Here is a 26,726-nt window from a genome sequence, read left to right as displayed (position 1 = left end):
TTGATTTTGCCTACCAAAAACAATGGAGGAATAGCCAGAATTTTTGCTGGAAGTATCATTAGCATGATTATTACTATTGACTGAGCAAAATGACATTTACCTGAAAATGACTGAATACATGAAGCGGAGGTGAGAGACACTGTGAAGATTATTAGTGACATCAAAAAGCTTATGCCAAGAGATGAGATGATGTTCACCATGAAGAAATATTTTTCCAACACATATCGCCTCTTCTCTCACCAATAGTATTTCCTATAACAGCTTCACAGGGAATCCTGGTCCTCCCTACCTCTCCCAGGATGACTCGCCTGTCTCTTGCAACCTGGCATCTGAAATTTCTTTCATAATTGAAGAAAAGATTTAACATATGGATACTTGGAGAGGAAAGACAGTGACTTTATTCACACAAAGGGATGCATGGTCAATGTAGCTGAGTCCCTGACAAGTGGGTTGGGATGGCAGGGGGAAAAGAAAAGAAGGAAGTGGGACAGAAAGGGACACTTAAGAGCCATAGGATCAGTTTCACTGTTCGCTGAGCTTTGGTTTTGCTCTGCATCTCTTTATGCACAAGGACTGTTCCTGAGTTTAGTTGTGCTTAAATCTCATGGCCAAGGATAATCATTGTAGCTGGAGGCACTGTTTCTGGCCACACAAGGGCCATTAGGTTGAAGGAGAGCTGACTATCCTTCCTTTCTCCTTCTCTACATACAACACCTTGAACTTGGGATCCTCTGTCTCTCATAGAGACTAGGTTTAGGAGGTTAAGAACTGCTAAAACCTTGAATGTGAGCTCCAGGACGTGATTTGAAATTATATGAGGAGTTTACAGATTAGCGTCTTCTGTACAGTGTCAGATGGTTGATACTTTAGATTTTGCCAGGCCAGGGAATCTCTGATACAATTAAAGCAGTGATCAATAACATGTGAGTGATCACGTTGGCCATGTTCTAATAAAACTTTATTTATAATGACAAAACTTAAATTTCATATGACCTACTTGTTTCATGAAGTACTATTCTTTGGATTTTTATCAATCATTTACAGATGTAAAAACTTGCTGGATTGGTGACTATATCAGAATGGGCAGTAGACTAGATGTACACATTAAATCACTATTTGTGAACCTCTGTTCTAGATGTGGAAGAGTGTAAACTTTGCCAATGTGAAGTGATTAGGAAAACAGTTTTCAGAATTTGGAAAATTTTGAATTAAACAGATTCCACAATAGAGATGTTTCTTCTGCTGAAAACAAAGGGTCCTCCATCAAGTTGCAAACTAAGACTTTCAAGTTAGAAGTTGATTTTTGTGGACACACAGGGCTCCTTTGAAATTAGCAGCAATGGAAGGCATAAATAGGAAAATGATTTACTTTTTGAAATGAGCTAAGGAAGATTCAACTCTTTTGTTTACATGATTAATTTCCAGAAAAAAAAATTTTTTTCTAGGTCATGCAAAGTCCACTTAAGCCCAGCTCTGGGAAAATATCCCCCTTAGGCAGATTCAGACAAGCTAATTTTTATTTTACTGAATCCTGTATGCTCAGGATACAAAAGAAGATGGTGCTTTCAATTTTCATTGAGCTTAACAATCTTTGTTTGTCCCAGGGCCTCAGTCATTCTTTGTGTCCAAAAAGGAACGATTTTTCTAAGACTTGTTGCCTTCCTCAGTTCTATCTTGCCAACCCTATGTTCATTTATCTCTGATCTTCCCCCAAACTGACCTATGTCAATTGATCTGAACTCCTACAACTAGCTCACCCTAATTATAAACTGTAAAACATACCATCCAGAGGAGACAGAGGCAGTACAGAAAGGAAGGGAACCCAAGAACAAGTAGGGTCAATAGTCACAAAATACAGAAAGCTACACAGCTCAGCCCAAGTCATGCAGAACAGCTGAAGGCCAGCTCCCTGTGATGAAAATTGGAGCTGAAGCCTAGAGTCTCACTGGCATGGATGTAAAGGGTTTTCTAATTTACAGGATACTGGCCAATAGGGAAATACGGTTCCCAAAGGAAAAGCCTAAATATGCATGAAGGCGAAATGTGTATTGTTTCTCTGTTGATGTTTTTAATGGGGGCAGCACCAGCAGGGGATGCAGCGAGGGAAACACAGAACTGGGATGCTGATGGCCTTTCAGCATGGACCGTGGGTTCTCAGAAAGAAAGCATTTTGAAGAGTTGTGTAACTGACCCCATCTCTGTCCTTATTCAGAACAAGCCCCTGAACTGGAAAGCCTCACCGTGACTGAGGTTGGCTGGAATGGCCTCTCACTCAACTGGACCACAGCTGACCAGGCCTACGAGCACTTTGTCATTCAGGTGCAGGAGGCCAACAAGGTGGAGGCTGCTCAGAACCTCACAGTGCCCGGCAGCCTCCGGGCTGTGGACATCCCGGGACTCAAGGCTGCCACCCCCTACAGAGTGTCCATCTATGGGGTCATCCAGGGCTATAGAACACCAGTGCTCTCTGCTGAGGTCTCCACAGGTACCTCTTACCTTTCTATCTCTAGCTTTTGCTTCTCTCAACAGGCAGCTGCCCAAGGATGATCAGGCATAACTGACTTTGGAATGGACTTGTGCTTCATGTTTTAATGTGACAGGGTCTAATAACAGAACAGCCAGGCCAGCAGAAGACACAACTCCAGGGCCACCATGGTCATTTCACTCCACATGAATGACACCCTTTGGAGCTATGCAGAGCCCAACCTGGACACACATCCTCCACATAGCCCCAGTGGAGGGGACAGTTAACTCCATGAATAGCCTCTCTGCCTTTCAGGGATTGAAGACACTCCATTTAAAAAGGGAAATAACACCACAAAATTAATCCCTTTTTTTAGTAAAGATTAGGGAAATTCTTTAATAAGATACAAAAACTGGTATTTTCCCACATTCTCCCTCTTTGCTTTATTTCTAAAATTTGGAAAGTTGCATGATGCATGCTTATCTAAAAAGAGTCACATTTCTAAGTGATCTAAATCCTCTTGTTGTGTTTAAAGATGCCCAGGATCTTGGTGTGTGATTTAATCATTAAACTAGTTCTTTATCCTTCTCCAGGAGAAACTCCCAGCTTGGGAGAGGTCACGGTGGCTGAGGTGGGCTGGGATGCCCTCAAGCTCAACTGGACTGCTCCAGAGAGGGCCTATGAGCACTTTTTCATTCAGGTGCAGGAGGCTGGCACAACAGACGCAGCCCAGAATGTCACGGTCCCAGGAGAACTGAGGTCCACGGACCTGCCTGGGCTCAAAGCAGCCACTCTCTATAGCATCACTATCCAAGGGGTCACTCGGGACTTCATCACAACCCCTCTCTCTATTGAAGTCTTAACAGGTATTCTGGCTCATTCTGCACACCTGCATCACCCCCTCTGCCTCTGCTCAGGAGGAATCAAAGTGTTTGCCTGCTCTAAACTGGGTTCAGCACCTACCATGTTGGGGAAATCCTGGTGACTCATCACTGTGTCTTCCCAAATGTCATATCCCTTATTTGGCCACATCCCAGTCACAGCCTAATGTATCCAGTTCCATGGAAAATTCCAGCTACTCTTCCTTTGCAAAAGTGAGAAGTTAACTTCTCTTGCAAAGCAAGTTTCAGTCATAATATCTAAGAAATTGGAAAGCACAACTTTTATGTGAAGAAATAATAGCTCTGAGCTCATTTTGAGGACACTGGAGGACTCCCCAGAGCCCTATTTGTATATAAAGAATGGAAATTGTGAACGATTCCTAAAACCAACTTTCATTCCCAAGGGCTGAGTTGAAAACTCTGGCTTTAGTGCCAACAATGAGATTATGTCAACTCAGCTGTAAAGCATGCACCTGTAATCAACACTTAGCAGACAACTCATCCCAACCTGAGCCAAAATGCCATCTCACCTGAATCCCCCTGTGCAGTTGCCTTTTTTTAGTAACTCAGCAACTCTGTGTCCTTATGCAGAGGAGAGTCCAGAGCTGGGAAACCTGACAGTGACCAAGGTTAGCTGGGATGCTCTCAGACTGGACTGGACCACACCAGATGGGACCTATGACCAGTTTGTCATTCAGGTCCAGGAGGCTGACCAGGTGGAAGAAGCTCGCAATCTTACAGTTCCTGGCAGCCTGCGCTTTGTGGAAATCCCAGGCCTCAGGGCTGGAACGCCTTACAAAATCACCCTGCATGGCGAGGTCAGGGGCCGAAGCACTCGACCCCTGGCTGCGGAGGTCATCACAGGTACATGACCCTCTTTCCAGACCAGAGATCTGATGGGAGTCATTGCAATAGATAATTCCCCAGCTTCAGGGTCCTCCCTCTCCATGGTTGACAGGCAGCATGAAGGAAGGTCTGGGCTGGAATTCCACTTTGTCAGCTGAATATCCTTGGGTATACCACTTGCTATCTCTAAGCCTTCTTTTCTCACACTCAAATCAGAGAGAGTAACCATACTTCAGAGCACTATCCTGAGCAGTAAATGAACTACTGAATGAAAGCACTCAGCACCGTGCCCGTCATGTAGTATTGAACAACAATAGCTAATTGCATAATAGAAGCATGCGAAAACAAATGAAGTGGTAAGGCTGTGGCACAAGGCTAAGATCAGAACTTTCTAGAGCAACATTGTCATTGCCAACCTCAGAATCACTAATATTCAATCTTTGGATCTCTACAGAACAACCTTTAGAAATAATCTATTCATCTTCTGCTGAAATTATCCAAGTCTCCTTCAAAGACACTCAAGGCAGGGGCATTTCCAAGAAAGGACAGCCCATTTGAGTTCAATGTATTTCATTCAACCTGGAAAGAAAACACAATTCATCTTAATTTTCCCCCCTGAATATATGCTGCTCCATCTGTCATAGAAAACTATCCACTGTGCATGAAATTTTTAAAAATAGCTTCAAATGAGGCTGTGAGCAAATGGACCAAATTTTTAGTATTAGGGTTTCTATGGTAGACCCTAAGCCCATTAACCCTCTCTCCATATCCTGTGTTCTGATAATGCCATCCAAATCACCTAATTCAAATAGATTTTGCTCCTTGCTCATATACGCCAAATAAATGTAGTCATTGCTAGAGATGACACACAATTCCAAAAATATGAAAAGTGATGGTGTGATAATCTTAAGGTCCCATGGGATGCCATTATCCTCAGTTTCCTGGAATAGCTTCAGACCAAGTGAGAGCAAAAAGGGCTTTTGAGACATGCAGACTAGGTGCAGGATACAGATCATCTACAGCTGTGGTCTGCAGAATTTTGTTCTTAACAGAAAAACTCTTTTTGCAAATGAAGTCTTGCAAGGAATCCCACTATGTGGTACATAAGCAAGCAGCTTTGCTAGTGAATTGGGGAGCCACAGGAAATTCCTTCTGTGTCCTCAGAGTAATTCTTCCAGAAAAGCACCCACTATATATGGAAGATAGTCCATGTAGGTCAGCCCCCTAAAAGGAAGAGGTTACCCTCAGGCTCTGATAGTGCACTGAGCCCTAGGACTCCTGAGGACAAGCATCCAACCCCTACCTTGTTCTAATGGAAATACCTGTAGAGATTTATTTATTTATTTATTTATTTTACTCTAATTTCTAACCCATGGCCATTGTGGCCCTCAATAGAGAGGCTGACAGATTCCATGTAACCCAGAGAAGCATCCCACAAAGCACCAGATTTTTCTATGACCTGAATCCACACTTTCTAAACCAACACTAATTACTACATTAAGTTTCCTTCCTGCACTGTAGGAGAATAAAAATTCATAGTGGGCCTTTCTCTGCACCACTGACTGATCAAAACATTAACAATTCTTAATTAAAAGTAGACACACTGCTTGTGAGGCAGCCATTCTTCAGTCAGACACCAAGTGCTTGAAGAAGGGTGGATGAGGAGAACAAAGCCAAGAACAGACATCACTTCTGATCCCTGAAAGCTGAGAAAAGTCCAGAGAGAAAACATCTCACTTGTCCAAACCTGAGACAGTGTACACTTTATGAACACAGGCAGACAGCACATGGCCAGCAATGAGATGATCTAATTTCAAATAATGAAATGAAGCAAGTCGTTATCTCCCCAAAAGATCAAGAAGTTCCAAGGACAAACACCAAGACCACATTATATTGCTTAAGCTGACTCTTACTGGACTCTCACTCTGTCTTAAGTATGGTATTAAGAGGTTGATAAATATCATCACTTCAACATCACATAACATCACGCAAGCCAATGAAATGGTAGTATCAGTTCCATTTACAGGTGAAGAGGATGAGAAAAGAAGCTGAGTGGCATGACCCAATTGGTGTCAGAGTTGGAATTCTAACCAAGGCCTATCCGCCTCTACCTAACCAAGGCCTGGCCGCCTTTAGTGGCCAGGCAAGCGATGCATATTCAGGGATTGTATATTGGTGCAGACTCCTTTGCCATCCTCCAGATCAACGATGTACACATCCTCTTTCTGACCATTTCCAACTCCAGAAGAAAGCTGTAGCCAGAGTGCTATGCTCAAATTGCAAATGACCAGAGACCAGGAATTACCAAAATTCTCTGTTCCCTTTTCTTTCCTTCCTAGAGTTGGGCTGTGGGACGTTTGGTTTCTTCGTCTGGGCTTTACAGAACTGACACCTACCTCTTTGTCCTTCCTCAGAGAAGCTCCCCGAGCTGGGAGCATTAACTGTGACTGAGGTTGCCTGGGACAGCCTCTCACTCAACTGGACCACAGCTGACCAGGCCTACGAGCACTTTGTCATTCAGGTGCAGGAGGCCAACAAGGTGGAGGCTGCTCAGAACCTCACGGTGCCTGGCAGCCTCCAGGCTGTGGATATTCCTGGCCTCAAAGCTGCCACCCCTTACAGAGTGTCCATCTATGGGGTCATCCAGGGCTATAGAACACCAGTGCTCTCTGCTGAGGCCTTCACAGGTACCTCTTCTCCATGTCAATGCTTTCTCCCCCGAAGTTCCCTGCTTTCCTGCCACTAGATTGTGCAAGCAGTCTTCTCCCCTCCATAACTGAATCATTTCTATGCACCCTTCAGCCGCTGCCCTTGCATGCTCAGAGACTGCCCTGTGGGCTGTGCCTTTATCAAGATGTCTTTGCCATCTCAATGATGAATGATGCAGATGTTGCCTTTTCTGACCTTCAGGCCCCAGCCTCTCTCTCCCACACTTTATCTGGCCAGTCCTACAATGATGAATGATGGCTTTTTGTTTCAGGAGTCAGCCTGATGGTTTTAATTCACTTCTCTAGTGCTGGAATACAACCAGAAGCCCTCCTTTCCCATGAGTGCACTGGGGCACAGATTATTTACTTTAGAGGGACCTTTGCTAGTTGGAAATGGTGCCTTACTATCTCTAAATCCCTCCAGGGTATAGGCGCCGTGGTTCCTGCATTTAAGAAATGTTTCTCTAAAATGTACTGGGTATAATAAGAGAACTGAATTACCCTCCTCCAGGCAATTCCCTCAGTTACTGAGTCATTGTTAGAACATCAGATTAGCAAACAGCTAAACCAAAAAGAAAAAAGTCATACAATTATGCTTGGCGACTGTACCAAACAGAAGGCCATTCGTTAGCAGAAATACACACAGCAGCATTCAGAGCAAGAAATGAATGTCAAGAACTGGTATCCTTTTTGCTCCTTTAGTCAAGAGCTGTTCCTTGCAGCACTGGCCTTTGGGTGGCAGACTCCTAGCCCCAGCCCCAGGAGGGGATGCTATGGTTTACTAATCACTCTACTCCTGTTCCAAGGCATTCAGTGCTTCCCCGGGAGCCTACGTAAGTGAGCAGCCTTCCCCCTCGCACTGTTTTCTACGGCCCCTCTTCAGGATGTGCCTCAGCTGGTCTGAAGCTCAGAAGAGGCCGTACTGCTTTGTTTTACATAGGACTGTCTCTCTTTTATGTAATTATTGCAACTAAACATTCACGGCAAATCTGCATGTGCTAGCTGACTCTGGCTAAAGCATGGCTCTGCATTTTAGCATCAGTCATTTCAGTTACTCTCACTGAGATCACCATAAAATAGAAGCAACCCTCCATGGATGGCAACCATGAAATGCCTAGAAATTACAGCTGAGGCTTCTCTGAACATGCCCAATCATCTTTCATCTGACATCCATAAACCACCCCATTCCAGAAGGCAGGGAAATCACCCACCACTTCTGATCTTTTATACAGATCTTGTGGTTTGGGTGTGGTTAGTATTTGTGTGTGTTTGTGCGTGTGCGTGTGTGTGTGTTTTATCAATAGCAACATTATGGCCTCTGATGAGGCAATGATGGCCTATGGGGAGCAAGGCCCATAATCCCATCTGAGTTCTTTATCAAAAAATCTATTGGGATGGTCTCAGATTAGGGGCATTCTTCCTTGCTAAAGAGACAGTGTAAGTTTTCTTGCCTGCCTTCTGCACTTCTTATTCCTGTTACTTAAGAAAGCACTGGCAGGATCATCTCCAAGACTAAAAGTTATTTCTTGGCCAAAAATGGTTCCCTAAACAGCCTTGTCTTGGCTTAGCTCTCTTGGTTGGCAATGTTGTGCCAGACCTTCTTGGCCCACATAGAAGGAGTAAAGTGGGCATAAGCTATTTTAACAGAAAATGGGAATGCCTGGCTAGCCCTTGTCTAAAATATGAAAAAGTACCAAGAATTACACTTAGAAATTTGCAATTCCCTTTAAGTCACAAAACCAGAAGCCTCAAGGTATCACCTTAGTAGGATATTGATGTTGAAATGATTTAGCCTTCATTTAAATAGATGGGCGCACCCTCAAAGCAAAGGATTCTGCAGGAGGCATACAAATAATCCTCGTCTCCTGCATGCAGTTCAAGAGACTGGAAGTTGCTAGAGCTCCTATCTTCTGACCCATGACCAGAACCCCTGCTGTTGCACACCCAGAGACATGTATAGCTAGAGTACAGAGATTTCTGCTGAGATCATTTACTGGGTCTTCTCCCTTGAGATATTCTGGCCAGGATATGCTCATGTGTGGCAACTATAGAGTAGGGCACTCTAATTGCCATCCCTTCCTTTTTAAAAATGTTTTCCTTTAACAAAACTCCTTTTCTCTCTCATTGGCACTGATTGATAACATTGCTTCATTTACACACTCATGCTTAACCATCAGATCTTCCTCCCTGGCAATGGTTCTATTAACAACCTTAGTCGGAAAACACAACCAAATAATTAACTCGTTTGTTTCTTCTCTCTTATCCCTCCTTTTTCAGCCAAAGAACCTGAAATTGGAAACTTAAATGTTTCTGACATAACTCCTGAGAGCTTCAATCTTTCCTGGACAGCTACTGATGGGATCTTCGAGACCTTTACCATTGAAATTATTGATTCCAATAGGTTGCTGGAGACGCTGGAATACAATATCTCTGGTGCTGAGCGATCTGCCCACATCTCAGGGTTAACCCCTAGCACTGATTTTATTATCTACCTCTCTGGCCTTGCTCCCAGCATCCGGACCAAAACCATCAGTGCCACAGCTACCACAGGTACATGTGCATTGTCTCATTCCCAACATCCTCTTTCCACAGTCTTCTTTGCAGGGTGAAGCCACTCCTCCCCCTCCGTGGAAGTTGAAACCACAGGACACACCACCTCTTCTATGGTGCTTGCTAGGCTGCAGTGATATTTAACGTGACTCTCTTCCAACAGCAGCCCCAGTGGTGGATTTGCATAATGCCATGTTCTTGATTTATCACTGACTAGGACATTTGCATCATAAAATGTGCTTTTGGTTCTGATTGCATTATAGGATTTGGAGAAAGAATTCTTTCCTGCAGTAACTAAAAAGCCATGATTTTCAGAGTTGCCCTGGCCTTGGGAAGATGTCTGCACGAGGTCTTAAAGTCACATTGTGTGTTTTCCTAGTGTCTTTGTCTTCCTAGTGGCTTTGACTTTTGTATACCCAAACATCGCAATGGTTTAATGAAATTATGCTGATTCCAATTGCGAAAGTGAAGAGAAAGAGCAAAGATTACTCATCAGATGAGTAGAGCAGGTAGCTATGTTGTTTCTAACACTGTCTCTAAGAGAAAAGACCAGACCAAATATCTTGCCCCAGGACAGTGAGTGATACCAACATGACAAAAATAAAGTTACAATTGTCAGGTTCAAACAAGGATCTTGGTTTTTGAAAGAGGGAAGTGATCATACTTTAATCTGTGGTGTCTTTGGCATCTATACCATGCTAAAAGCTCTGGGTCATGTAGCAAAAGACAGTTTAGAAAGAAGAGTTTAGAAAGAAGAGCTTCATTCAACAGAAATAGCATTCTTAGCAAATTTTAGACAATGCCTTCTCTTGGCAGGTAAATTAAGGATCACAAACTCGGTGGGGGGAATGACATTTGGACCCAACACAGGAGAATTTTCCCTTATAGTTCGGGGGGGGGGGCATATTCTAGAGAATGCAAGAAAAAGGTTGTAACATCAAAATGATTATTCTTTAGGTCACCCACATTTGAAGAAACATCTGTCATTCTACATGCAACAACCAATTGTTATTTGAGTGACCCACAGAAAAGGCAGGTGTAGTTCCAGCATGATAGAGTTCCCTTCTCAGCCACATTAAAGTGGGAGCAAACACGGGGGAGATAATTAGTCTACCATATATATTTGGCTCAAACTGGTTTTCAACAAAGAGCAAATACTTTTACCAGGAGTGAAGTCTAAAACTTTATGGATTTAGTCTTATGTGTTTTGATTTTGAACCTATAATGGTTTAAAGTGACATGCTTTCATATTTTTCTTCTCACTTTAGTAGCTGAACCTCTCCTTAGCCACCTCACTATCTCAAATGTGACCTGGGGCAGTGTGTTCATCTCATGGAAAGCTCAGGAGCCTGCCTTTGATAGTTTTCTTATAGAAGTTAGTAATTCTGACCACCCCCAGGAGACGGCGGTATACTCTGTGCCTGCGGCATCTCGCAGTTCTGTCATCACCAACCTCAAAGCTTCTTCTAATTACACTGCCCACCTTCATGGGCTGATTGGCAGGCAACGTGCTCAGACCCTGATGGTCCAAACAACCACAGGTATTTCCCATTATGAGTTCTTTGCTGTTTATTGAACTTCCTCTGAGTAGCACTCCAAAAGTTACCCACTAGCCACTCTTCAACTTCCTCAAGTTTGATAGAGCCAGCCAAATCAAAGCTTTAAAGCTCTCAGATAACCCTCACCCCCAAATTAAAGGATTTTAGTGTCAATCTCTTTTTCCTAAATATTTACTCACATCTGGAGTTGCTCTGTTTGTATGTATGGAGTTAACGTGACTTGCTTTGGTTGAATTTCTAAACCATCCTTTAATCTGATCTTAAATAATCTTTTCAAATACCACTCATTACCATCTGCCTGTGGTCTTTCTAATCAAAATTTGCTTGCATCATATTCAAAGAGGTGTGCGCATGCCATTTTTGGTTCAGTTGGAATGATCTAATCTCTTTCTCCCTAAGAGGATTTTAAATAATGGTGTCCCTAGCATGAGGCCAAGAAAATTTGATCACTCTCCAAGAAATGCATGAGACGATTCAGTGGTCTCATCTCCTTGAAACTTTCTTTTGTCTGGATTCCCTACAAACACTGCTCCTTTTTGACACTGACTCCATCAAGCATGTTTTGTCACCCACTGATACCTGTGGTCAAGCATCAGAATCTTTTTCCCACCCATCATCTTGTCCAAACCCCAGTGCATGACGTCCAGATTCAGCTTCTGAACATCTCTATCTTTTCTAGAAGCCGACAGCATGTCAAGGAATTGTCTCAAAGGGTTAGAACTGGTAGGAGAAAAATGTTCCTTGTTTGCATGGAATATTGCTCACATCCTAACTATATTCTGTTTCTCAATGTTTTCTTGCATCTTACTTTTCGGCTTGATTGTACCCTCTGAGAGGCAGCCGGAGCTCAAACTGACCTCAAGAAATTACATCATTCTGCATGATGAATGTGCTGGCATTGTCAGTCTTTGGTAGCATGAGAAGCTTACCAACATGCATCCTCAACTCAAGAGATGCAACAAAAAATAGGGAAAGGGCAGAGCTCCATTTTGGGGTATTTTATCTTTTGTGTGGTTGAGGGAATTTGCCAATACTATAGACGAAAACTGTAGTTTCATTAGCTTCTCAGTCTAATTGAGAAGTAGGAAATCCCATGTCATTGCCTATGGACACGTTCTAATTCTGAGGCAGACTCTTTTTGTCCTTTGAGCATCAAGTTATGCAGTGCAGTTGTGCAAAGTTTGTCTAAATGAGCTCCTCCTTCTCTCCTCCAAATTCAGGAGCTGAAGAAAAACAACTCCCTCCCTAGTCCTTGGAAGAAATAGTCTTCCTCTTTCCACCCCCAAATCCTGATCTTGAAATAGCAAACCTCCAGGAAACTGGCCTCTCTAAAACACAGCCTGAACTGAATCTGTTTTTACATCAGTATTATTTGATAAAGGAGCTTTTGGGGGCCAGTCCTACATAGACTTAGAAATTGACAGTAGCCATATAGGACCCTTACATTCAATGAGTTGATTTCATCATCAATGATTGAGATTTAAGGCACAAGAGAAATTTAACCTCGGTGGCAACAACCACCTTTACATAGTATCCAATAAATAAGTTTCTTAATCAAAAATGCAATAACTTGAAGTTTTCCTATAACTTTTGAATCTACCAAGAATTTTTTAATGGGAGCCTCCTTTACCTTTACACAATATTTAAGTTGATATATAGGTTTCCCACAGTGCATGCATTTGGATTCTTAAATACTGTAAAGAATTCCTCTTGTATGAATATTGGTCTTTAACTTGCACAATCCAAGTAGATCAAAAGAAAACTAAATAAGAACTCCAAAGTAACTTTTGTTAAAGCATGATTGGTAGAACACCAGGTCTTTGAAATGTTCCAAGAATCTTCCTCAGATAACATACCCATTGATGGATAATTTTTAAAGCATGGGGCTAAAAAAAAAACGCATAAACTTACAGAACCCATCTGTCAGAGCCTTTAAAATGCTAATATGTTTTGTGAATGTCTATAATGAGATATAATTTCCAGTGTTTACCATGTACTTTTCAACATGAAGCTCTCTTGTCTTGGGACATCTTACAGGGCTAGTGTTCCAATAGAAACTTTCAAAATCAGAACTTAATACCAATTATATTAATCCTATCTGCTGCTTTAGTGGCTTATTCACTTTCCTTCATATACAACAAGCAAATGCTTGTGTCCATACTTTAAAAGTATCCTCAGAGGAAGATAGATATAGATATGTAGATATAGATATATATAGATGTAGATATATAGATACAGATACATATCTGTAGACATGTCTATACATATCTGTATCTATACCTATATTTCTACATCTATATATAGGTATATATCTATATCTACATATTTATATATACATATATATATACACATATAGCTATCTATCTATCTATATATTTTTGTTCTGATTATATATTATAATCAATGCAGGTGAGGACATAGTTTAATATACTTCCATTTCTGCAAATATTTGGAGATATTAATGCTTTCAAATTCTATGGCTACATTCTGGATAAATCCATTGCTTGCTCTAATAATGTCTCTTTCTCTGTCCATGTTCCTTCCCTTCAGAGCCAGAACCACAGTTGGGCACGCTAATCTTTAGCAATATTACTCCTCACAGCTTCAACGTCTCCTGGACCACTCGAGCTGGGCTTTTTGCAAAGATTGTTATCAATGTGAGCGATGTTCACTTGCTGCACGAGGCCCAGCAATTCACAGTCTCAGGAGATGCGCAGCAAGCTCACATCACAGGCTTGGTGGAGAACACTGGCTATGACGTTAGTGTGGCAGGGACCACGTGGGCTGGCGACTCCACCAGACCCCTCACTGCCTTTGTCATTACAGGTACTCAATCAGAGGTTCTCACTTACTGTTTAGAATGCTGACACAGGAAAAGGGGGAGACGGAGATGGACACTCTGGGGGAAAATTCAACTCAAAACAGAGTTTTCACTCTAACTGCAAACGTTTCAGTTTTTAATTGACAAATAATAACTGTATATATTTATGGGGTATAGTATGATCTTTGAAATATGTATGCATTCTGGGATGATGAGATCGAGCTAATTAACATAGCCATCACCTCACTTACATATTTGTTTGTGTGTATGGTGAGAACATTTAAAATCTTCTCTTTTATATTTTGAAATATACATTATTATAACCTATGGCCATCATGCTGTACAAAAGATCGCTAAACCTTATGCGTAGTCTCCACCTGAACTTTGTAACCTTTGGCCAACATTTTCCATTTCCGCATGCCCCATTCTCCTCTCCACTTCTATGAGTTTAACATCTTTAGATTCTACACAGAAGTGAGATCATGCATTCCCTGTCCCTGTGTGAGGCATGTTTCACTTCACAAAACATCCTCCAGGCCCATCTATGTTGTCACAAATGACAGAATTCCCTTTTTTTTTTATAAAGCCTACTACTATTCCATTTTGTGACTGTGCCATCCAATTCATCCACCTATGTTGCAATGCAGCATTATTGACAACAGCCAATGGTACCGTCTAAGTCAAGAGAGAAGAGGTATCGTTGCAAAGTAGAGGTCTTTCACAGCAACACTTCAAAACCTGAAACTCAACAGCTACATAAAGTTTTCAGGGATTTTTTGTGCCTAGTTTTTTAGTTGTCTGATCCAGAGTTTGGAGATTCTGTCTAAAAGAGAGAATTCTAATTTAATAAGGTCTAGAACAGGAATTTTGCCCATAAATCATGCTAGGTAAAACAGTTCATAAACTACTTATACCAGAACAATCTTTATCTTTAGAAAAGCTTCTTGGGCATTTGGCCTAATGGCATTCTACATTAGAGCATCTGGGTTCAATATTTACCTCCAGCTCCTGAGTCCAATTTCCTGCTAATCCAAACCTCAAAAGAAGCCAACACGTGGTAGTTCAAGTAGTAGGGCTCTGTCACCCACTCCAGCCCCGTCTCAGTCACAGTAGGCATTTGGGGAGTGAACCAACAAATGGGAGATTCTCTCTGTCTCTCTCTCTTAAAAAGCATCTTTTAAAAAATCTTTTTAGAACTAACAACTACAACAGACTGAAGCTTCAATTCAGTATTCTGACAAATAAATTCTTAAATTAACTGAACCTTATCCATTCATTGACCTTGACTTTTAAATTCCCTTTGTATTGCATAAACAACGGTTATCTATTTTCTTTCCTGATATTATCCTAAGTCAATGGCAACAGCTGCACATGGTGTCAGTTTTCCTGATCTCCAGGCTGAAAAGTCTCAGAAAGCATTTAGAAGTATCTTGCCTTCCATTAAGGACAATTTTCAAGAGACAGACTTTGCCATTTGACTTTGACATTAAACCAGGTCTCTCCCGAAATTGAAATTGCCTTAAATATGTTAATAAGGTTAATTAAATATTTAATTGGAAGCATTAAGGTATCCAGAAAGAATGAGTATTTTTAGGTTAAGCCTGCAAGGTTTCTAAACTTCTCCCACATTTTTAGCTATATAAACTTAACAAGTACTTAAGTTGTTTGAACCCCTATTTCCTTCTATATGGAAAGAAGATAGCCACCAGCACCTCCAACCTGTCTCTGGATTAAGTAGGTGTGGGTGCCTGGCATCTGGTATGCATTTTATAGATTCTGGGTCCTTTCTATTGCCTCCCAACAGTATAAGCAAAGTATAACCAAAGAGCCTAAATACAGAGTTATGCAATCACAATTTCCCTATTAATTTTAAGAGAATAATGGATTTTTATCGTGTGTTTATTTGAGAAGGTGAGAAGGTGGGAAGGCGGGAAGGAGGAAGGCAAGGAGACTGCTCCCTTCCACTGGTTCACTCCCCAAATGCTAGCAACAGCCAGGACTGGACCAGGCTGAAATGTGGAGCTGAGAATTCAATGCAGGTTTCCCCTGCGGGTGACAGAATCCGACTACTTGAGCCATCACTGCTGTCTCCCAGGATCTGCATTAGCAGGAAGCTGGAGTCAGCAGTCAATCCCAGGCACTCCAACGTGGAACATGGTTGTCCTAGGCAGCATCTTAACTGCTAGATAAAACACCCATCTCCGCACATTTCAGTGTTAGATTAAAAAGTAATTATTTTTTTATCCAGTTTCTAATGTGAAATAAATGAGTCACATCCATCTTCAAAGGCACAATCTGGTGACTTGTTCAGAAGAATGGGAAGCATAGGTATGAGATGAGATGCTCTGCCCAGGAGCGGAGGAACGGCCACAGATCCCATCAGGCCCTTACTTGTAGCCTCTTGCAGGACCTCCCACAGAAGAAAGGAAGGCTGGGAGAGTAGGGCTTGGAAATCTAGAGGTCTTTGCAGCTATGTCTCAGCTAATCCTTGCTGTGAAAAGAGTCTGCATTGTAACAGCTTGTTAAAAAGAAAAAAAAAATCTACATAGGAGGGACTCTAAGAAACAAGCCCTTGATTGACTAATTAGCCTAAACACCCTCATTTTCCTTGGAATCTGCTGCTTTGATGTTGGGGAGGTGCAAAAAAGGGCAGCTATGAAAGAAAGGCTCACTTATCTAAACAAAACCCTGCAACAGAATTCGAAACCCTTGTCTCTCAGACCAAGACGACTGTTTGCGCTGTATTTGTGATCATCTTTGCCTTTGATAGAGTTATGGTTCTTGAGAGCTCTTTACATGGAAAAAAAAAAAAGACTCAAAAGAAACACCAAGTGTTTCAAAATAAGTACAGGAAGTCCAAACCACAGCAAAACTTAAGTCCCTGCTTAGCAGATGAGGGTATGCATTCACTTATTCATTCAGTCACCAAACACTTCTTTTTAAAACATTTTTCTTTGTATCCCATAAAATTAGACCCTGGGCATTATTGCAAGGTCATTTAGCTCTTTGAACGTTTCCATGCACCTGCAATGGAAAAGAGGTTCTAAACTGGACAAGCCTTGGCCATGGAATTCCCATCCCCAGCCCCTCGGATTTAAATATATATACATATATATGTCCACCATTACACGTGCTGTTAACTTAATAGAGAGGAGGTGCTGAGCCTTCTCCACTGTTCCTGCTACTGACTCAGAGCTTATTAGCACTGACAGGTTTTGTTAATTAGATGTTGCCTTGGGGTATGGATAAGAACACAGAAGTTGGAGTCAGAAGCCCCAGCTAGAGCCCAGCTTAGTCACCTAGTGGGTGCGTGATCTTGGATAAGTCATGATCTCTCTGTTTCCTTCCTCATCACTGTAAGGATTAAACAGGATAATGAACGTAAAGCCTCATCAACTGAATAATTACTAACAGGAACTTGTTGATACAACCTCACTCTTTTTGGGAACCTGAATCTACAAAATAACCCTTGGGTACCTGAGAAAGAAGAGTGCCTGGGACACAGATGTTTGGTGAATGAATGAAAAAAGGGATGATAGACCTCACTGAAGACCCGGATATATCCTTCCTTTCAACTTTATCCAGGAAAACAGGGGAAAAAATAGCAAATCTTACCTTTATGTCAACTTGTAAGGGTATTTCACTAAATGGCCTAACCAACTTGATTCAAAATGTGAGCTAGAAGTGGGATAGAAACATATGAAGTACAGCAAAATGACAAACAGAAAACTGACGTGCCTCATGACTGAAGGCAGTAGGGAATAGAGGAAGGAGTCCGAACCCAACATAAGCGATCCTGCTTACACTGGGAGAAAACCATGGCCTTCAGAATCAGATCCAATCAACAACTTTGCCCTGTCTCACAACAGCTTATGACTTTGGCCAAGTTAATCTACCTCCCTGAAACTGTTTTCTCACCTGAGAAATGGGGCAGGTACCTACTGCAAAGGCTTGTTAGGAGGATGATACATGCTAACACTATCCGGCACCCAATAAGCTCTTACTAAATATTCATTTTCTGAGTATAACACACTGAATGATTGACTGGGTATCTGCTGGTGTTCTTGGAAACGGGTACTGTCCTGGCAACGTCAGTGCTGCTAACCTGCATTATTTTTACCCCTCCCCCCTTCTTTCAGAGGCCCTGCCCCTTCTGGAAAACCTAACCATTTCCGACATTAATCCCTACGGGTTCACAGTTTCCTGGATGGCATCGGAGCATGCCTTTGACAGCTTCCTAGTTACGGTGGTGGATTCTGGGAAGCTGCTGGACCCCCAGGAATTCACACTTTCAGGAACCCAGAGGAAGCTGGAGCTCAGAGGCCTCATAACCGGCATTGGCTATGAGGTTATGGTCTCTGGCTTCACCCAAGGGCATCAAACCAAGCCCTTGAGGGCTGAGGTTGTCACAGGTATTTCAATTCAAGTGAGCCATTCTCTCCTCTTCCCAGTCCCCTTCCATTTGTCTACCAGATCACGTGATTTTAACATCTTTGTCAATATTCTCTGCTTACTCCATAGATGTGGACTGTTTTGTCACGTCCTCCCATACTCCCCCATGTCTTATGTATCTAATGAGCACTCCCTACTGCCACCCTAGCAATGAGAAGGTCGAAATGTTTCCACTTGGTGTCCCAAATCCTTGTAGACCATGTCTTGTCCATAGCTCTTACATACTTACTCCATGTCACTTTCCCTTGTGTTCATCCTGGCTGGTCCCCAGCTACATTTCAGCCTTCTCAGGAAAAATATACCAATGAGTATATTTTGAAAATGTACGTGAAACTTTTGCCACCTCAAAGTCTCAAAAGTGATCTTAACAAATTTACCCAGGGAGTTCATTACTGGCAAACCATGTATGAACTGATATCAATACACACTAACATCAGAGAGAATCTTCAACACAGACTAAATCCATAATTTTCACATGATTAATAATTCCTAGAGAAGTAAAACAATTACAATTTTAACAGTCAGAAACCTGTGTTTCCCAAAGTCTCTCTAAAAATGAAAAGTCTTACTTGATGAAGGAGTTCCATGTTCATGTTTCTAGTGTTCCATGTTTGGGAACACTGAGTTAGACAAAGTTCAGCAGGATCTTTGACCATGAGGCTTTTTTTTTTTTTTTTTTTGACAGGCAGAGTGGACAGTGAGAGAGAGAGACAGAGAGAAAGGTCTTCCTTTTGCCGTTGGTTCACCCTCCAATGGCTGCCGCGGCCGGCGTGCTGCGGCTGGCGCACCGCGCTGATCCGATGGCAGGAGCCAGGAGCCCGGTGCTTTTCCTGGTCTCCCATGGGGTGCAGGGCCCAAGCACCCGGGCCATCCTCCACTGCACTCCCTGGCCACAGCAGAGAGCTGGCCTGGAAGAGGGGCAACCGGGACAGAATCCGGTGCCCCGACCGGGACTAGAACCCGGTGTGCCGGCGCCGCTAGGCAGAGGATTAGCCTAGTGAGCCGCGGCACCGGCCGACCATGAGGCTTTTCAGAGCATCTTAATGTGCATTGTGTGGCTCCAAGAGCAACTCCTCCAGGCGTATTGATAATGGATGCCTTTTAAGGAAGAAGATCAAGTAGAAAGTTTGCTTTGAGCACACTTTGGGAAACTCGGCTCTAAATTTACCTTGAAATAGAGTTTTGTCTAGTTAAGACAATCCAAGATGAAACCTTGGGGCAAAAATTCAAGGTATCATCGGAAAGTTCATGGAAAATATGTATTACAAGCATAGATTTCATTTTTTGTACCACAATAAACTTATCTTTAAATTCCACTTTCCCATAAACTTTTTGAATGACACTCAAATGTATCACAGGAGGTTCAAAGCCTCAGTTCTGCCATCTGAACATTTATGTAATGGTTAAAATGGCAAGGAAAGAAAGTCAAGGAAGAACAAATAGCAGGGAGTTGGAACCTTCTTTTGTAGAACAGATCCAAGAACAAAGCAAAAAGACTGAAGCAGTTTAAAAGCCATTTTGGTCAGGCTCAAGGGAAATGTAATCAGAAGTGTCATCAATGGCAGCTCCACAGATCATTAATGCTGGTTTATTTGTCCTTTCAAGAAGGTCTCACAGAGGATGGGCATTCAGCCACGGGAAGACAGAGAGCAAATGTAAACAAGTTACTGGCTTTGAACTTGTTTAATAATGCATGGGAGGGACCAATGCTGAGTCCAGATGTGGATTTATAGAATTGCTTGTAGACAAAACTCACATATGCAAGCATACATGTAGCCTGTATTGACTGTGTTAACACCATCTCTCCCCTCTCGTAGCCCTACTAGACTTGTTCATGTTGAGTGATTTTGTTTTTGGTATCTCAGGATACTTCTGTCCTGAAAGCTGGGGCATCACTGCATTCTGATACCCTCACTGGAGAAAGCATTCCACGGGCTGCTAAATGTTGTTCCTTCCTCCTTTCCCCTCCATTTTCTCCCTCTCTAGAAGCCGAACCAGAAGTGGATAACCTTCTGGTTTCAGATGCCACCCCAGATGGTTTCCGTCTATCCTGGACAGCTGATGAAGGGATGTTTGACAGTTTTTTTCTCAAAATAAGAGACACCAAAAAGCAGTCTGAGCCACTGGAAATAATCCTACCTGCCCTTGAACGTACCAGGGATGTTACAGGTCTCAGAGAGGCGACTGAATATGAAATCGAACTCTATGGAATAAGCAATGGAAGGCGATCCCAGCCAGTCAGTGCTATAGCAACAACAGGTACCGTAAACAAACAGGAAAAAAACAAGAAAAGTCATGAATTGAGGGTTTTCTTCCCACAGGTGTCCATGATCACAAGAGTACTGGATGCACACAAGCTTGCCTTCAAACCCTGGCTCTTTCAATTATTGATTGGGGTATTTTGGACAATTTGGCTGTCTTTATGCAGAAAGAGTGTGGTGCCTATGACTTAATAGGATTGTAAGGATGAAATGAGGTAATTCACATAGAGCCCATATCAGAAGGCCTGGCACATGGCAGGAGCTGGGCAAATGAGAGCTATTCACATTGTCATCAATACATTATCATCATTATAATTATCACATATCTTAGATTCCAAAGACTCTTCTTTCCTATCTAGAGTGTAGTCCATGGAAAATGGAATTTAAATACATTTTGTGTAAAACCTTTTCTAAACCCGTGCATACCATGAGTCTTCAAAAAGCTTGTGGAAAATGTATATTATGAAAAACCTCTGCATAGATTTCAATGTGTTTTTTGCACCAAAATAAACTCATTTTTTATTCCATTTTTCATGAACTTTTTGAAGAACGCATCTACTATTTTTTTTTTATTTACTTGACAGGTAGAGTTATAGACAGTGAGAGAGAGAGACAGAAAGGTCTTCCTTCCGTTGACCCCTTCCATTCACCCCCCAAATGGCTGCCACAGCCAGCGCTGCGCCGATCCAAAGCCAGGAGCCAGGTGCTTCTTCCTGGTCTCCCAAGCAGGTGCAGGGGTCCAAGCACCTGGGCCATCCTCCACTGTCCTCCAGGGCCACAGCAGAGAGCTGGCCTGGAAGAGGAGCAACCGGGACTAGAACCCAGAGCCCACATGGGATGCCAGCGCCACAAGGCAGAGGATTAACCAAATGAGCCATGGCACCGGTCCCCCCTTCTATTATTTCTTCATATTTTATCCAGAGATGCATTTTACTGTGCTTTGGCCAAGAGTTGTAGCTCCATGAGGTAGGGTTAATGAAGAAGTGTCAATGCACCTGTCAAGATTAAGATTTAGCCCAGATTCCATGTCAATAATCAGTGCGATGGCTGGCATGGAAGAAGCAAAGACCTCAATAACTTTATCCCATACTGGGAACAACTCGAAAAGGCACCGAGAGAGGGAAAGGAAAGTCATTTTCCATGTGAGCTGTTCCAAGGAGAAAGAAGTGATTAATAACATGTCTTTTCTAATATCAGTAAGACTAACGTGCCTCCTTAGAGAAAAAAGGAAGGGCCTGCAGCTGGGGGTGTGTGTGATTTACTTCAGGACACAGCTCCTTCAAAGAGGAACCAGAGGAAAAGCTCACAAAATCACAGGCAGAGGGCAAAAGAATCTGGGAAACGACGTAGCTCGGGGTCTCGTTTGTACATGAAGATGTGATGCCCAGAAAGGTGCAGTCAATGGTGGAAGCTACACAACTAGATCTCAAGTAGAACTCAAAAGACCAAGTCATTTTAACAGAAAAAACCCTGTTCCTTATTGTCAGGGACACCTGATCCCAGAGAAGGTCTAAGTCTGCTCCTCCCTGTGGCTGCCCATCAAATGCCTCCAGATCAGAGGCAGAGCTGGATTTTGACCTGGGTTTATAAACACCACTCTTCAAAGTTTACATCTGATCACTGATTTTGTTTTGCTGACCCTTTTTCTTTCTAGCAGTCCTGCAGTTCTAAAGCACATGAGAATGAATAATCATGAGCTACTTTTTTTTTTTTTAAGAACAAAAGGAAAGAAAAGGGAGAGTCATTTCTGAAAAGCCCTGTCTCTTTGATTCCCTTTTCTGGGGCCTTGTAGATTACAGCCAAAGAAAATAGTGTGCACTTGCACACCTGTGCTCCAGGACCCGGAGGGGGTCAGGAGAGGGGATTCCATACAGCAGATGTCTAATTCTATCTTCACCTTGTCAGCTTTATAAAGTCTCCTTTCTGTTTTTCTTCTTTTCTCCTCTCTTCTCTGGCATCCCTTAGACCTTTGCAAACCCATCTCTGTATTGTGCTAGCCCTCTTCCTTCTGGTGAGGAGTGGCTGTGGCTCCACCTCTGGCTGAAAAGCACCGTCGCCCTCTCTCCGGAGCATGAGCCCAACCGCTGAGAGGCAGTGTTGCCTCCTGGCTAAGCCGGCACTCTCTGAACAGAGTTCAAACCTGTTACCAGCTGTGTGACCTTGGACACAACTCCCTTCCTCACTGAGCCTCAATTTCCTCATCTGGAAAACAGGATTTAACTCAAAGGTCTGCCTGCCATGAGTTTTAAATAAGATCGTGAATGGCAGGTGTTTAGCAGAATTCCCTTGCACATACTAACCACATTAGCTATTATTATGCTTGGTTTTTATTTTTTTATTATTTTTATTTTTTATTTTTATTATTATGCTACAAATTTTAGTTTTAATGGACTACTTGTTTCAAAATTATAAAGTTAAAAATGTATACAGTGAAATCTCTATTCTACTGTATCTCTCCACTCAGCTACTCTATCTAAAAGCAACCAATATTACCAATTCCTTATGTGTCCTTCAAGAAATACACAATTAGACAAAATTAGACATAAATTTATATTTTTTACTTTTTCAGGAGGGCACAATGTTTAACATAGTACCCATTCTTCCATACTTTGTTGTGTTTATTTTTTAGTTGATCTCAGAGATTATCCCCAGATATTATTTATTAACCAGTTCCCTATTGATGAACACTGAGGTTATTATGTTATTGTTCATTCTATCAGTTCATCCTAGCAATTGCAATGGCTTCTCTTCATCTCTGCAGTTTGAGCCTCTTCCTGCCAATAGCCTCAGCTCCCTTTAGAGAGACACGGAGTTGCCCAGTGCTCCTTCTGCCTCCAGGAAGTTAAATGTCAGTGAGCTCGTCACCATCATGAGGATCCCCAGTGCGCATAAAATAGGGAAAATATAGTAGCACCTGAGTAAGGTGGCTTAGTGCTTCTCTTCCGGAGGCTCCTACAGCCCTCCTCAGGTGTACAGAGTGAGGACCCAGAAGGGTTTCTTGAACCTGTCCCACCCTGACCCCCACACATGTACTCTTCGTACTCTCTTCCACCCCTGAGGCCAATAGGGTGTTCAGTCCCTCTCCTCCTAACTCCCAGAAGGTGCCCCACTCCCAGCCTGACCCATTTTTCCCTGCCAAGCAGCCTCTCAGCTCCTCAGCTTGGTTCCAATCCAGATGAACTTGAAGCCACCCACAACAGAGCTGAGAGGCCGTTGTGTCCAGGGGCCTGGGTCAGAGGGTCTGCAGACACATCTGCTTGGCATCCTTCCGCATGACACAAGCCCTTTGTGCTCAGTACCTCTGACTCTGACTCACATGCTCCCCCCAGAAGCATGAACGTAATAACCACCAATGGAGTAACTGACACACTTGACCTCATGGAACCTCCATGACACAGGCAGATCCAAGCCCCGTTTCACAGAAGTGAAAACTGAGGCCTCAGGGGCCAACGTATTTATAAGTAGTGAAGCCAGAGCAGAATTCAAACCTAGGTGGGTCCAACTCCAAAAATCCTTGCTCTGAAATCAGACTGCCTATAGTAGTTGACCCTTTACCTTTGCATAGGACCTAACACATTAAATGTTCCATAAAAATACATTGGTCAATGGCTTCATAAGGAAAGTCATCCACTCCAGATTTTGGAAGGCAACTTTTTATGGAGAGAGTAAATAGAAGTCTACTTCAATCTCCTTGGGAATGCTTATCAGTTCCAGAAATCTCTCTAATGGAGTTTTATTTATTTATTTTTGAAAATTGACAGTCTCCTTGAAAAGAGACAAGAAGCGTTGTCTGGCCTGGGTCTCCCCAACTTTTCAATTGCTGTGATTCAGCTGCTCTGTGTATAGCATCTGTTGTAAGGGCCCTATTCATGGCAAAAAAAAGACACACATAGAAAGTTCTGAGTTCCAAAAACATCACCCCCTTTGACCCTAGAATTCCACCACCAGTGGAGCCATTCTTCCAAGTTGTGCACAGCTGTCTTCCCACGGCTACTTGTACCAATCACATCTCCCAGGACTGTGATGGACAAGGTTGCTTATTCCTATTTTATCAAGATAGGGCAGAAATTATTACCACTTTGCAGATGAGAAAACTGGGATCCAGGGATGAAAGCTTTGGCTATAAGCTACACCTCCTAAAATGTGCCAGAACCCAGAGCCATGAGGTTTTCAGTAAGAACAAAAGCCACAATGAGCCAGGCTGGCAGAGGAGACCCTGAGGCTGGAATTCATACACTTTTACTGGGGTTTCATTCTCAGTGGGACTCCTCTATACCTTTCCGGGGGGAGTACCCTAGAATTCATGGCGAACTACAGAGGAAAGAAAATAGTGAGGGCAATCATTTTCATGCAGTTCTCACAAGAAACCAGATACCATGCCAGGAGTTTTTATTTTTCATTATTTCTGCTAATCCACAAAACATTGCTGTGGATGGGTTCCACTTTCCCCTCTGGACAGATGGAGCAACTGGAGCTCACAGAAGTGAAGGGACATGCCCCTGGTTACCCAGCCTCTCAGTGGAATTTGGACAATCAGGATCTTGCAGGCTCCAGAGACCTTGTGGTTTCCGAAACTTTCCATGGAGAGGGCAAAAACCTAGGCAGCCGCAGAATCTGGGGGTGGCATGCAGGTCACAGAAGAAAGCTGAAAAAGGAGATGTCTTAGAGATTAAGACATGGGGAGGGGAACAAATCTCTCTAAATGTCTGTGGGTTTCAGAGCTTAATAAGCAACGTGGGTTGGAGACAGGAAAAGATGAGGAAGGAGCTCCCTAGAGCCTGAAAATTGTTTCCTGAATTTTCTGGTTAAGCTTGGTCAACTGAACAGGGTGAAACCTAAGCCAAAAACCACACGAGATGAGCCAAGGAAGCTGGGTTTGAAGGCGGGTAGTATTTGGAGCCCTGTGGCTTCCTTTCCCAACAGGTAGACCCGGTGTCCGTTGCGTGTTGACTTTGGGGAGGGTCTCAGGCTGTTCTTCTGGACTGGCCCTTCTTTCAGTTCTAAGAAGCGGTCTGTCAAGGTCATTTTCCACAGGAGCATCATTTCCAGGATCCTGGGCAGTGCTTGGCTCTGCTGCCCAGGCCTGGAAACTAGAGAGGCCGCATCACAAAAATGTTTGTTGGAGAACAGATCCTCAGTGTGGTTCTTGGTAAGATGGCTACAACCACACCTTCTCGGAGGTTTCTGTGTGAGGATTCAGTCTTATACATTGCAAAGACCTGAACAGCTTCTAAGTCTTGGTATTACTATCAAAAAGGAACTCAACTGCAAAGATTTGGGAGGGAAATGCTAGAAACCAAACTAGAAGGCAAGGTAGCACATTTCAACCTGTAAAACCACTCTCCCTCACTTGCTTGGAAGTTGGTCTTAGTGTTCACACTGCCCCTGAAGAAACACAAATGACTACTCTACAGTTCTGGGCCCTGTACCTGCAATGAAAGAACAGTTGCTTCTAGCAAGTCTCTGTTTGACCACAGATCATCACATCGTCATCCTACAGTCTTGACTCAGCCATGATCTCCAGGCACTGAGTTTTCCTGGATAAGGAATCCAGATAGCAACATTGAGCAAGACAGCTAACTGTTCTTGGTTTCTCTTGTGTTCTTTCCTTGGCAGCCATGGGCTCTCCAAAGGAAATCGTTTTCTCAGACATCACTGAAAACGCAGCCACCGTCAGCTGGAAGGCACCCACCGCTCAGGTGGAGAGCTTCCGGATCACCTACGTGCCCTTGTCAGGAGGTAGGTGACTCGGAGAGGGGAGCTGGAGGAGGAGCATGGTGGGTTTGTGTTGAAAGTAAAAGGGACCCAGATAGTGCCCATCTCCCCTAAACATCACAGCCAAAGAAAACTATTTCCTTGTTTCTGAAAAGTCCCCGTTTGTAAAGTTCTGTGAGGCCCTTGGAAGAAACTACCTTGTGAAGGGTCTTTGTATGAAGACCCTTTCTGGTCTTGAAATCCTAAAATTCCATGAGAAATAAAACTCAATGAGAAATCCAACAATAATGTTTTCATGCAATGACAAAAGACTAAAAATGCATAAGTCTTTCCACCTTGGAGCACAGTCATCTCAAAAGCTAGTCTTGGGTGCCCAAGTCTGTCTCAGTATAGGATACAGAGTTGTGATCCCAGCAGAGCTGCAAGTTCTAGTTCAGAGTAAGTGGGCTATGAGACTGCTTCAAAAATC

At 42.9% G+C, this 26,726-nt stretch overlaps 1 protein-coding gene and 1 long non-coding RNA gene across 15 annotated transcripts in view; one reads left to right on the top strand and one right to left on the bottom strand.

The window, feature by feature from the left end:
• Positions 1-26,726, top strand: part of TNC (tenascin C) — a 95,402-nt gene that overhangs the window by 50,048 nt on the left and 18,628 nt on the right. For 4 of the 14 annotated variants that reach the window (XM_008273387.4, XM_051855756.2, XM_070055946.1 and 1 more), the window contains exons 11-20: positions 2,213-2,485; positions 3,058-3,330; positions 3,937-4,209; positions 6,606-6,878; positions 9,177-9,449; positions 10,718-10,990; positions 13,559-13,834; positions 17,969-18,241; positions 20,268-20,540; positions 26,159-26,281. In XM_008273387.4, coding sequence (XP_008271609.3) covers positions 2,213-2,485; positions 3,058-3,330; positions 3,937-4,209; positions 6,606-6,878; positions 9,177-9,449; positions 10,718-10,990; positions 13,559-13,834; positions 17,969-18,241; positions 20,268-20,540; positions 26,159-26,281 — 2,583 coding nt within the window. The remainder of the gene's footprint in view (positions 1-2,212; positions 2,486-3,057; positions 3,331-3,936; positions 4,210-6,605; positions 6,879-9,176; positions 9,450-10,717; positions 10,991-13,558; positions 13,835-17,968; positions 18,242-20,267; positions 20,541-26,158; positions 26,282-26,726) is intronic. The other 10 variants (XM_008273390.4, XM_070055997.1, XM_070056005.1 and 7 more) reach the window with 7 other exon arrangements.
• The window catches only part of LOC127493243 (uncharacterized), a 129,141-nt gene that overhangs the window by 97,484 nt on the left and 4,931 nt on the right, over positions 1-26,726 (bottom strand). The gene's annotated exons all lie outside the window — the stretch shown is intronic.

The sequence above is a fragment of the Oryctolagus cuniculus genome, chromosome 1, assembly GCF_964237555.1.
Source record: "Oryctolagus cuniculus chromosome 1, mOryCun1.1, whole genome shotgun sequence".
In the NCBI taxonomy this organism is placed as follows: Eukaryota; Metazoa; Chordata; class Mammalia; order Lagomorpha; family Leporidae; genus Oryctolagus; species Oryctolagus cuniculus.
The sequence above is the reverse complement of the archived record's forward strand: the minus strand, read 5'-3'. Positions and strand labels throughout refer to the sequence as shown.